The following is a 13,060-nucleotide window of genomic DNA, read 5'->3' on the forward strand; positions in this document are numbered from 1 at the left end:
GGATTGATAAGGTGAACGTTGAACAGATGTTCCCCTTTGTGGGACAGTCTAGAACGAGAGGTCATAGATATAGAGTGAGAGGAGGTAGATTCAAAACTGAGATGAGGAGAAACTACTTTTCTCAGAGGGTTGTGAAGCTGTGTAACTCACTGCCCCAAAGTACAGTGGAGGCAGAATCAAACAACAGATTAAAAAAAGATAGATGTTTCTGATGAAAAGTGGGATAAAGAGCTATGGGGAACAGGCAGGGAAGTGGAGTTGAGACCAAGATAATATCAGCCATGATCATGTTAAATGGCAATGTGGGCTCGATGGGCTGAATTGCCTACTTCTAATTCTTATGTTCTCCTCCATTCATCCCTAGAAAAAAAAACCTTAAGTAGCACTTTCTAAATGACAACCATCTAGCCTTTAATCCTTCATTTGCTATAATATTTCTGTAGTTGTCCAATTGCTCAACAATTTTCTTACCTCCATCTTGAATGCATGAGAGCAACCACTTGAATCTATTCACACTACACTGCTGACCACTCACCATTTCCTGCTGGCTAACTGACATTGTAAACGGTTCCCTTTCCTCAGATACCGTCCCTCTCACTTTCAAAACCAGTTCCATTAATTCTTCTCTGATCATCCAGCTGTGACTTCTTTTTGCTCAGCACAAGGAATCTGCCAAGCATCTGTCCCTGGTCCCTTTCTCTTCAGAACATACAGATTACTTTATTCACCACCATGAGTCAACTTCTGTGCTTTGTCACCCAACCATTACAATGTTCTCCTGGCTGGCATTCTATTTTCCACCCTCCATAAATTTAAACTCGTCAAGACTTGCTGTGTACATCCAATCACACACTGAGTTCCATTCAAGCCTTTCCTTTTGTGTGTTGACTCAAATTTAAAACTTTGATCTTGATGTTTGAATTGCTTCATGGCATTGTCCATCCCTATCTCTGTTACCTCATTCAGCCAGAAAACCCTCTTCCCAATACTCTGTTCCTCTGACTCTGGCATTTTGATATTCTCATCTTCACCTCACCACCGTAATCATATGCCTGCAACCATCCAGATCCATGCTGTGGAATTCCCTCCTTAAAATGTTCCACCTCTCCAGCTCCATGTCCTTCTTTAAACCCCGTGGCTGTGATCACTATATCTCAACTTTCATTTTTGCTTTGGGATGGTTCACTTTGTGGAAAAGTAAGTTGTTGTCGCACACACATTTAAAGAAATCCAAATTTTTCATTTGTAATACAATATATCAGCTAATCTACCTCACAAACAATAATTTTGACAGCTCTGGGAGATGATTTCCCAGAGAGGGAGATCAAGCAAATAAAAAAATTGAAGTTTTTATTATAGTTATGAATATGTGATGAGGACTGCCAACAGAAGTTTACATTATAACCTTCACAAAGGAGCTTCTTATATAACTGGTTGTGATAAAGACAGAAGTCTTTATGGAAAAGTTCGGGGATTGAACTTCAAAGAAAATAATATTCGATAAAAATCTAGCACTGCTCTCCGTTGAAAAATTAATGTTTATAGACAGCATTTCACATTTTGACATGGTTGCAAAATATCTTAACTTCCACCGTATTATCAAATTTTTGGGACAATCTTGAGTCTGGCAGAATCACATACCTGTAAGGTTGATTGGCTGGAAGTAGGTCTGAGGATACTGGTCAGCAGCACTGAGTGGCATTGCACTTGGGTCCATTTTACGAGCATTAGCAGCTATATCTCCTGAAGCAGAAAAAGATAACTCGAATAGGCATCAACATTCTGCCTTTCTTTAAAATTTTCATTTGGTTTTGGTGTATTTGTTATAATGTTTCATTTAACCCACCAAGTATTTCCATTAATTGAACTGTGCTGCATTTTCAAAGCCAAAACACAACAATTTATTTATAAGAATTAATGCAAGATGAAACATGTTTGTAAGTGAACATTTGTTTTAAAATTTCAAACTGTGCTGTTCAACTTTGATGGTATTTCTTTTTTGACTATGCACAATTAACATCCAAAGAACAAAGAACAGTACAGCACAGGAAACAGGCCCTTCGGCCCTCCAAGCCTGTGCCGCTCCTTGGTCCAACTAGACCAATCGTTTGTATCCCTCCATTCCCAGGCTGCTCATGTGACTATCCAGGTAAATCTTAAACGATGTCAGCGTGCCTGCCTCCACCACCCTACTTGGCAGCGCATTCCAGGCCCCCACCACCCTCTGTGTAAAAAACGTCCCTCTGATATCTGAGTTATACTTCGCCCCTCTCAGCTTGAGCCCGTGACCCCTCGTGATCGTCACCTCCGACCTGGGAAAAAGCTTCCCACTGTTCACCCTATCTGTACCCTTCATAATCTTGTACACCTCTATTAGATCTCCCCTCATTCTCCGTCTTTCCAAGGAGAACAACCCCAGTCTACCCAATCTCTCCTCATAGCTAAGACCCTCCATACCAGGCAACATCCTGGTAAACCTTCTCTGCACTCTCTCTAACGCCTCCACGTCCTTCTGGTAGTGCGGCGACCAGAACTGGACGCAGTACTCCAAATGTGGCCTAACCAGCGTTCTATACAGCTGCATCATCAGACTCCAGCTTTTATACTCTATACCCCGTCCTATAAAGGCAAGCATACCATATGCCTTCTTCACCACCTTCTCCACCTGTGTTGCCACCTTCAAGGATTTGTGGACTTGCACACCTCGGTCCCTCTGTGTTTCTATACGCCTGATGACTCTGCCATTTATTGTATAACTCCTCCCTACATTATTTCTTCCAAAATGCATCACTTCGCATTTATCCGGATTAAACTCCATCTGCCACCTCTCCGCCCAATTTTCCAGCCTATCTATATCCTGCTGTATTGCCCAACAATGCTCTTCGCTATCCGCAAGTCCAGCCATCTTCGTGTCACCCGCAAACTTGCTGATTACACCAGTTACACCTTCTTCCAAATCATTTATATATATCACAAATAGCAGAGGTCCCAGTACAGAGCCCTGCGGAACACCACTGGTCACAGACCTCCAGCCGGCAAAAGACCCTTCGACCACTACCCTCTGTCTCCTATGGCCAAGCCAGTTCTCCACCCATCTAGCCACTTCTCCTTGTATCCCATGAGCCTTAACCTTCTTAACCAACCTGCCATGTGGGACTTTGTCAAATGCCTTACTGAAATCCATATAGACGGCATCCACGGCCCTTCCTTCATCAACCGTTTTTGTCACTTCCTCAAAAAACTCCACCAAATTTGTAAGGCACGACCTCCCTCTTACAAAACCATGCTGTCTGTCACTAATGAGATTGTTCCGTTCTAAATGCACATACATCCTGTCTCTAAGAATCCTCTCCAACAACTTCCCTACCACGGACGTCAAGCTCACCGGCCTATAATTTCCTGGGTTATCCCTGCTACCCTTCTTAAACAACGGGACCACATTTGCTATCCTCCAATCCTCAGGGACCTCACCCGTGTCCAAAGAAGCGACAAAGATTTCCGTCAGAGGCCCAGCAATTTCATCTCTCGTCTCCCTGAGCAGTAGTTTAACAGTTTATTACCAGTGTACACAGTGAAGCTGTGTTATGATGTCCTATAAATTTGATTTTTTTGAGAAATATAATATAGCATATTTATTTATTTAGTGAATGCAAATCTTTAAGTCAAGTGATAGCCCCCTCCTTTGCTGAGTTTAAAGTGTTTAGTCCACCATTTAGTCTGTATTTTGCAGATTTCAATGAGATCATCTCTCATTCTTTAAAACCCTAGAGAATCCAGGCCCAGTTTGCCCAATCCCCTCATAAGACAATCCCGTCATCCCCGGAACAAGTCTGAAAAACCTTTGTTGCATTCCCTCTATGGGAATATCCTTTTTGAGGTAAGGGAACCAAAACTGCACATACTCCAGATGCATTCTAGCCAAGCTACTATATAATTCAAGCGAGAGTTCACTACTCCTGAACTCAAATCCTCTTGCGATAAAGGCCAACATTCCATTAGCCTTTCTAATAGCTTTCTGTACCTGCATGCTAGCCTTCAGTGACTTATGAACAAGGAGACCCAGGTTCCTTTGTACATTTGAGTTGACATTTCTGATCAAAGCTGCAATTTTGTTAAACATGAAGGAATCTTAGTCTGGACATAAATTCACACATCAGTTATGCCTTTAATTGGAATTTAGTAACATCCAAATGTTTGTTTTAAGCTGAGACTGTAGGGGAAAAAGGAAGCGTTGACAAAAAGGATTTGAGCGTTGAAGAAAGAGCAATTTGGAAATAAAAGGGATTTTTAATAATGGAATTGGGGAAAAGCAGTTTTATTTAAGAGTAAAACCATTTGGTTTCTTTGAGCGAGTTGAAGAGCTCTGAGTTTAGCTGCTTTGGACTGAACTGACAAACCTGGCCTCAAGCCAAATGGATTTTGAGTTTTTCTTGTTTTTGTGAATAGGTGGAATGTGCAATCACAGTACAACAAGCAACTGTAATATCTTTACAAGTCAAGGAACTTTATCACAATATTGTGATAATTGGGATTGCAGGCTTTGCATTTTTAAAGAAAGAGTTGGCATTAACTCATTCAGATTTGTTGCTATTTCTTATCTTTCAAGACTTGGGGCTGAATTATCCCATATTTCCCACAGCAGGTTTGGTCTCAGAGAATCTAATGGGAACCAAAATGTTGGAAACTTGCCTGAGTAAAATCACCTTGCAATTCTCCGACTCGCAGGTCGGTCTTCCTGTTGGCTGGTGGCACGAACACCATTTACATTCATTTGCTTCCCATGAATGCTCATTAAAACACCTGCCTGCTGGCATCGTGCCAGGCTTTCCAATCTTGCATCATGCCAGTGTGAAATTACGCTAGTCTAAAACCCAATTGTTAAAAAGTGGCATGCACAAGATGGTCCTCAGTTTGCAAGAGATTCTCCAACATGATGAAGACAAGGTGGAAGGAAGGCTGTGCAAGGAGGGGGGAAAGGCAAGGGATCACAAATGCAAGCAGAGGTGCAAGGCAGTGGATGAAGAAGACAACAATGGAAGGCAAAGGGAAGGGAAGCAGGACCTGGCAATAAAAAGTTTGCAAACAAAGGGGTCGGAAGAATACTACATTGTTTATTGGAAGGGGACGTACAAAGATCCCATATGCAGTGGCTAGAGATCCAAGTGGGGAATGGGTGCCTTGCAGGTGGTGGGCTTGGGTGGAGGGTGGTTGTCTTGAGGAATAGACTTCTTCTTGAGGCTGCCAGCCCTTTTCCTCTGAGTTGCTGGACTGGTGTTTAAATATAGCGCCGGGACCTTCGAATCCGCTAGCTGACGGTGGCAGACGAATCAGCTGCCGGCCCGCCAGGTGAATCAGAGGGGAACTCGCCTATGCATAATTAATAAGATTACAAGTGCAGGATGTGGCACGGGAACCCGTCATTCTGACCAGCGGCCAAGTCACTGCCGGAATCGACCACCACTAACTCAAAAATGGAGAATTCCACACTTAAGTGTTTGTAAATTAGCTGTAGTCAACATCCCTACAACTGTAGACAATTCTGTCTCTGAGAAGTTGATTTTGAAATCAATAAGTCTGGACATCATTGTTTTTGAAATTTAAATTGATATGAATTCCTGCACTGAAATGGAAAGGGAATAAATCCTTTGAGTTTAAAAGGATCAATTGAATTTTTAATTTTAAAGGAAAAGTTAATAAAATAAAGTCGAGGTGGAGAGAAATAAATTGAAAATTTTGGGGGTGATTTTACCATCGCATTGCGCCCATTTTCGGGCACGACGCAGTGGCAAAGTCAGGTGTAAAGTGCTTAGCACAGGTGACGCCGGTTTTTGCGCCCGGCATTTTACGAGCGTAGGATTTCCAGCGCGGTCAGCCTCTCGCCAGATATAGGCAGGAGACAAGTTAATAGATGGAAATTTATGAAAATGCTATTTTATATCTGCTTCGCGAGCCCAGCTCTCAATCATCCGAGCCCGCTCCCCTTTATGACCTCACTGGCAAGGAATAAGAAATGCTCCCCATGAACAGGGAACAGCCGACTTGGCCTCGCCGGTGGAACCAGAGGCCATTGAAGCTGCTGGAGGCCAAAGGCATGGCGGGGGGGGGTGCCCTTTGAGCAGTGCAGACTGGCAGTGTACCTTGGCACCTGGGTAGTGCCAGGCGGTGAGGGCCCACTGCCACTCTGCAGGGATCGGTGGGGGGAAGAGGTAGCCCACTGCCACTCTGAACCAATCGGTCTGGACGGTGGGGATGGAGGCTATACCTCAGGCCGTGAGCCCCATGATTGCAGGGGCGGGGCGGGGGGGTGGAGCTGCTTTAGGCAGCCTGCACGAGTAGGGGCTTGACAGCTTTTCCGTCAGACCCATGCTACTGCTAATGCGCTCATGTAGCATCAGAGGGTTTGTTAAGCCCCACCCACAGGCTTCTGCAGCGAGCAACAGGCTTGCTGATATTTTTGCAGGCAGACTGTGTATGGATCGAAAACTGTCCCAGTTTCAAGTCTGCCCAGCTTAGAAAAAAATGGCGAAGTTGCCCCCATTGTTACACAGCAAGATTATTATTTGAATTTGAGGCAGGTTCTATGGAAACATTATATTGTAACAATATTAGTATGATTCGGTGGGTTTCCTTGTAAAATGTTATCCAAGGTAAAGATCAAGCAAACATCTGTTGTTTTAATTTTATGTACTTGTAAATTAATAGCTTGGGAATTAACAGTATCTCTGTAAATGAATAAGGGATGTTGTTGCGCAAGGTGATTTGCAGTGAAGTTGCAATGAATAATAATGGAGTTTTATCATCAGTGGTTGTCAGGGGTTAAGGAATTTTTAGGAAATATTTTTGATAAAGGAGTTTGTGTTGGGTAATAAAATGGTTAGGAAAATAATAGGGAATAACTACAAAATGGATACAAGGGAGAACTGGGGGATGAGGAATAGAGCTTGGGGCTTTAGAACAAGCCAGAGAGAGATTGCAAACAATTTTTTGGAAAGAGGTTATTACTCCAGAATAGGGTGTTCATGGTGGTCCAGCAGGATCTCTGGATGTCTTCACTGGTGCAGCATTCCTGGGCTGGCTCCCTGGACCAGTATTATGGCCAGAGGCCAAAAGAGGGGACTGTAGTAGTGTAGATTGCAAGTTTGAAATCCCTATGTGGTCAATATTAGGTTAAGATTATTAGGTTAAGATTAATTGGGCAAGCCAGAATAATATGGTTACAGAAGCTCTGTATTGTTGATTGAATTTTACAGTTGTTAATTGGGTTAGCCAGAATAATATGGTCACACTTTGGGGAAGAAAAACTTGGCTATTGTAACCATTGATTCTTTGAGACAGACATTCCCCTGCATATTCTTGAATAAATTTGGATGTTCTACATTTCTTTGCCTCTGGAGTGGTGCTTGGAAATCCCCATAACAAGATGTGATGTGCTGCAGTAGTCCATCAATATTGTAATCTCCTTATTAAATAAAGATATCTCCCAGAGAGCCAAAGGATTGAACACGACAGACATCATCAGCATAGATGAACTTGTGGGTCATGGTTATTGGCAAATCATTTGCATATATGTTGAAGAAGGTCGGGGCTAATACTGAGCCCTGTGGTGGTCCTTGCACTGTGGCTTACTTGCCTCACATTTCACAGAACATTCACAGAAACAGATCACTTTATGCCAGTGTTTATGCTCCACTTGGCCTCTTCATATTTTTCCACATCTAAATCAATTATTTTAACCATCCTTCTCCTTCATATGATTGTTTAGCTTCCCCTGAAATGTGTTCCCTGTGATAGCATATTTAACATTCTCATCACTTCTCAAGTGAAGTGACGTCTTCCAAATTCCTTACTGTATTTATTGTTGACCAGCTTGTATCAATGGCCTCTAATTCTGCTCTTCCCCAAAAGAGGAAGCATTCTCACTGTCTCCACTCGATCAAAACCTTTCATAACTTTAAGAACCTTTATTAGGTCACCCCTAAGCTATCCTCCCCCACCCACCACCCCGCAAGAGAAAAGCAATCTATCCTGTCAGCTTCTTATGAACTGTCAATCATTTGCTGATATGTACGCCCATGAGTTTCTGCTATCATCCATCTAAATCTTTTCTGCACCCTTCCAGTGCCTCTATCATTTTTTTAATAAAATGGCAAGCAGAACTGTACACAGTACTCCAAGTATGGTCGAATCAAGGTTCGATACAAGTTTCATATAACTTCCTTAATTTTCAATTTAATTCCTCTATAAAGTCTCGTGCATGGTTTGCTTTTTTATCATGTTACTACTAACATGTGGGGCAACTTTTGGTGCATCAGTAACCCTTTTCTTCCTTTACCCCATCTTGCATCTTCCAAGTAATAGGTGACCTTCTTATGCTTTCTACCAAAATGTACCAAGTCACATTTATCTGTGTTGAACTTAGCTTGCCAATTACATGCTAATTCTACAACTTTATTATGTCCTCCTATAATTTATTGAAGCCCTCTTCAGTATCGTGAACAGCAGTGGTCTCAGCACAGATCCTTGTCACTATGAATAATTACCCTTTCCTTCTGTTTTAAAGTCAACTGGCAAGCTATTCTGTCACTTGTGCCCTGACTCCACATCTCTTACCTTATTTATCAGTCTATTGTGGGGCACCTTATTGAAGACTTTCTGCAAATCCAGATAAATTATCCCTACTGCACTATCATTGTCTACTCTCTGTTGTCTTCTCAAAAAATTCAATAAAGCTGATCAAGCAAGATTTTCTTTGTGAAATCCATGCTAACTATTCGTTATTGTATTTTTTGGTTCTAGATAAGGAGCAATGAATCAGACAGCAACTATGAGGACATTTTACATGGAGATTGCATTAATAATTTACCAGTACAGCTCCTTTAACTAATCAGTGGATTGGCAGGCCATAAGATGAAAGACTGAGTCTCAAAGGCCAGAAGGCAAAGCTCAATTGTTGGTCTCCATTGAGACAGCTGATCTTGCTCAGGCCAGTGGTGATACTGAAATTGGTTCAGAACAGGGGAGAAAAATGCATTAATGAAAATCATTTCTCAGAGGATGAGGGTTGCATATGAACATCACTCTTAATTCCATCTTGTGGAATGAGCCCTGCTGAAAAATGCTAATTTATGGACATGACGAAAGGACCGAAATAAGCAGGACTGTTATATGTATAGAGTCATAGAACCCTGCAGCACAGAAGGAGGCCATTTGGCCCATCGAGTCTGCACCAACTGTCTGAAAGAGCATCTTACTCAGACCCACCTCCTGGACCATTCCCCTAACCTCACGCATTTACCCTGCTAATCCCCCAGCCTACATACCTTTGAACACTAAGGGGCAATTTAGCATGGCCAATCCACATAACCTGTACGTCTTTGGGCTGAGAGAGGAAACCGGGGAACCTAGACGAAACTCACGCAGACACGGGGAGAACGTGCAAACTCCCACAGTCACCCAAGGCCGGAATTGAACCAGAGTCCCTGGTGCTGTGAGGCAGCAGTGGTAACCAATGTGCTAACTTGCCATCCCGTGCTACCATTTATTAGTGCAGGTTAGTTTCAAACATTTCAAATAGCCATCATGGCTATCATTCTGTGGGATTTGCTATTCTGTTGGATTTGCTATTCTGTTGGCAGGAATGGTTGATGACTTCAACGTAATTGGAATTTTGTATCAAACGAGTTTAACTCATCATGATTTCATTGTATAAAACAGATTCTTACTAATGCAGCATATGTAAATGAGATATGCCAAATATACCATATCATATTTTTCAAACAAAGTTGCAGCTTAAAAGAGATCAGCAATTTCTTCAAAAATACCTTGAAAAACTGCCTTATTTGACAATCCTAAAGCAGGTACACTCGCACCTTCAGGGATTTCATCATTTACCTGCAATAAAAACATAAAAATAAAAATCAGTAACTTTACATGGAGTGTGCTTCCACATCACAAAACAAAAACTGAAAGATGATATTTAATGGATTTTAAAATTCTCCATCTCTGTGGCATTTCCATAATTTATACACAGCGCACTGTTGTACAGCAAACAGTTTTCAAATTATGCCTCACAGGGTCATCAGCTGGTACTTTGGAGGAATTTTGTAATTGCCTTCCCATCATGCGAATACATCTAGAGGAGCAAATAATCCTCACAGCCAGGGGTGCAGCAGTCACAGCAGACAGGTATGACCTCACCCAGGGGTCTATAAACCCTGGTAAGAAGTCTCACAACACCAGGTTAAAGTCCAACAGGTTTATTTGGTAGCAAATACCATAAGCTTTCGGAGCACTGCTCCTTCGTCAGATGGAGTGGAAATGTGCTCTCAAACAATGCAAACAGACAAAATCAAGTTGCAGAATACTGATTAGAATGCGAATCCTACAGCCAGCCAGGTCTTAAAAGGTACAGACAATGTGGGTGGAGGGAACATTAAACACAGGTTAAAGAAATGTGTATTGTCTCCAGACAGAACAGCTAGTGAGATTCTACAAGCCCAGGAGGCAAGCTGTGGGGGTTACTGATAATGTGACATAAATCCAACATCCCGGTTTAGGCCGTCCTCATGTGTGCGGAACTTGGCTATCAGTTTCTGCTCAGCGACTCTGCGCTGTCGTGTGTCGTGAAGGCCGCCTTGGAGAACGCTTACCTGAAGATCCAAGGCTGAATGCCCGTGACTGCTGAAGTGCTCCCCCACAGGAAGAGAACAGTCTTGCCTGGTGATTGTCGAGCGGTGTTCATTCATCCATTGTCGTAGTGTCTGCATGGATTCCCCAATGTACCATGCCTCAGGGCATCCTTTCCTGCAGCGTATCAGGTCGACAACGTTGGCCGAGTTGCAAGAGTAGGTACCGTGTACCTGGTAGATGGTGTTCTCACGTGAGATGATGGGACCCGTGTCGATGATCCGGCACGTCTTGCAGAGGTTGCTGTGGCAGGGTTGTGTTGTGTCATGGTCACTGTTCTCCTGAAGGCTGGGTAGTTTGCTGCGGACAATGGTCTGTTTGAGGTTGCGTGGTTGTTTGAAGGCAAGAAGTGGGGGTGTGGGGATGGCCTTGGCGAGATGTTCGTCTTCATCAATGACATGTTGAAGGCTCCGGAGGAGATGCCGTAGCTTCTCCGCTCCGGGGAAGTACTGGACGACGAAGGGTACTCTGTCCACCGTGTCCCATGTTTGTCTTCTGAGGAGGTCGGTGCGGTTTTTCGCTATGGCGCGTCGGAATCGATGATCGATGAGTCGAGCGCCATATCCTGTTCTTATGAGGGCATCTTTCAGCGTCTGGAGGTGTCTGTTGCGATCCTCCTCATCTGTGCAGATCCTGTGTATTCGGAGGGCTTGTCCGCAGGGGATGGCTTCTTTTACGTGTTTAGGGTAGAAGCTGGAGAAGTGGAGCATCATGAGGTTATCCGTGGGCTTGCGGTACAGTGAGGGGCTGAGGTGACCGTCCTTAATGGAGATGCGTGTGTCCAAGAATGCAACCGATTCCGGAGAGTAGTCCATGGTGAGTCTGATGGTGGGATGGAACTTGTTGATGTCATCATATAGTTGTTTCAGTGATTGCTCACCATGACTCCAAAGGAAGAAAATATCATCAATGTATCTAGTGTATAGCATCGGTTGAAGGTCCTGTGCGGTGAAGAGGTCTTGTTCGAACCTGTGCATGAAGATGCTGGCATATTGAGGTGCGAATTTGGTCCCCATGGCTGTTCCGTGTGTCTGGATGAAGAACTGGTTGTTGAAGGTGAAGACATTGTGGTCCAGGATGAAGCGGATGAGTTGTAAAATTGCATCCGGAAACTGGCAGTTGACGGCATTGAGTACTGAGGCCATTGCAGCAATGCCATCATCGTGGGGGATGCTGGTATAGAGTGCCGAGACATCCATTGTGACGAGGAGTGCTCCTGGTTCAACTGCTCCATGTGTGCTGAGTTTCTGTAGGAAGTCTGTAGTGTCGTGACAAAAGCTGGGTGTTCTTTGTACAATGGGTTTCAAGATGCCCTCGACATAGCCGGAGAGGTTCTCGCACAGGGTTCCATTGCCTGAAACGATGGGACGGCCGGGTGTGTTTGCCTTGTGTATCTTTGGGAGGCAGTAGAGATCTCCAACGCGTGGAGTACGTGGGATGAGAGCACGGAGGGTGTTTTGAAGGTCCGGATCAAAGGTTTTGATCAGAGTGTTGAGTTGACGGGTGTGTTCTTTGGTCGGATCTGTGGGTAACTGTCTGTAGTGTTCCTCGTTGTTCAGTTGTCGGTACACTTCTTTGCAGTAATCCGTTCTGTTCAGTATGACGATGGCCCCTCATTTGTCTGCTGGTTTGATGACAATGTTGCGGTTGGTCTCGAGAGCGTGGATGGCGTTGCGTTGTGCTTGGGTGATGTTCGGGGCTGTCTTGTGAGTGCGGCTGATGAATTTGGTGTTGACGCACCTCCTGATGGCTTGGGCATACATGTCAAGTCGAGGGCAGCGGCCTTCCGGAGGAGTCCAATTCGACTCTTTCCCCTTCGGTTGCACTGCGGATCTCTCTGTCTGCTGTTCCGGTTCATTGGCTGTCTCATTGTGTTCACTGTTGGCCTCTTGGGGTTTGTGGAAGAACTCCCGCAGCCTCATTCGCCTGATGAATTCCTGTGTGTCCGCTGGGAGACTGATGGGGTCTATTTTGGTAGTGGGACAAAAGTTGAGCCCTCGGCTGAGAACTTCGATTTCATCTGGCTGAAGTGTGTAGTCCGATAAGTTGACAATGGACTTTCCTGCAGTGGTACTGTTTTCTACTGTGGTACCGGGGGGGGCTTGGTTGCTGCTGGTGGTGATGCCGAGTTTCTCGCACCGCACCGACCTCCTCAGAAGACAAACACGGGACACGGTGGACGGAGTACCCTTCGTCGTCCAGTACTTCCCCGGAGCGGAGAAGCTACGGCATCTCCTCCGGAGCCTTCAACATGTCATTGATGAAGACGAACATCTCGCCAAGGCCATCTCCACACCCCCACTTCTTGCCTTCAAACAACCACGCAACCTCAAACAGACCATTGTCCGCAGCAAACTACCCAGCCTTCAGGAGA

The 13,060-nt window shown here is 44.3% G+C and overlaps 1 protein-coding gene across 1 annotated transcript in view; it reads right to left on the reverse strand.

The window, feature by feature from the left end:
* The window catches only part of elp2 (elongator acetyltransferase complex subunit 2), a 138,040-nt gene that overhangs the window by 47,621 nt on the left and 77,359 nt on the right, over positions 1–13,060 (reverse strand). Inside the window, exons 14-15 of the mRNA XM_078237588.1 lie at positions 9,822–9,891; positions 1,642–1,743 (exon numbers count right to left, since the gene is read on the reverse strand). Of these exons, the coding sequence (XP_078093714.1) occupies positions 1,642–1,743; positions 9,822–9,891 (172 nt within the window). The remainder of the gene's footprint in view (positions 1–1,641; positions 1,744–9,821; positions 9,892–13,060) is intronic.

Source organism: Mustelus asterias, chromosome 2 (assembly GCF_964213995.1).
Source record: "Mustelus asterias chromosome 2, sMusAst1.hap1.1, whole genome shotgun sequence".
Taxonomy (NCBI): domain Eukaryota; kingdom Metazoa; phylum Chordata; class Chondrichthyes; order Carcharhiniformes; family Triakidae; genus Mustelus; species Mustelus asterias.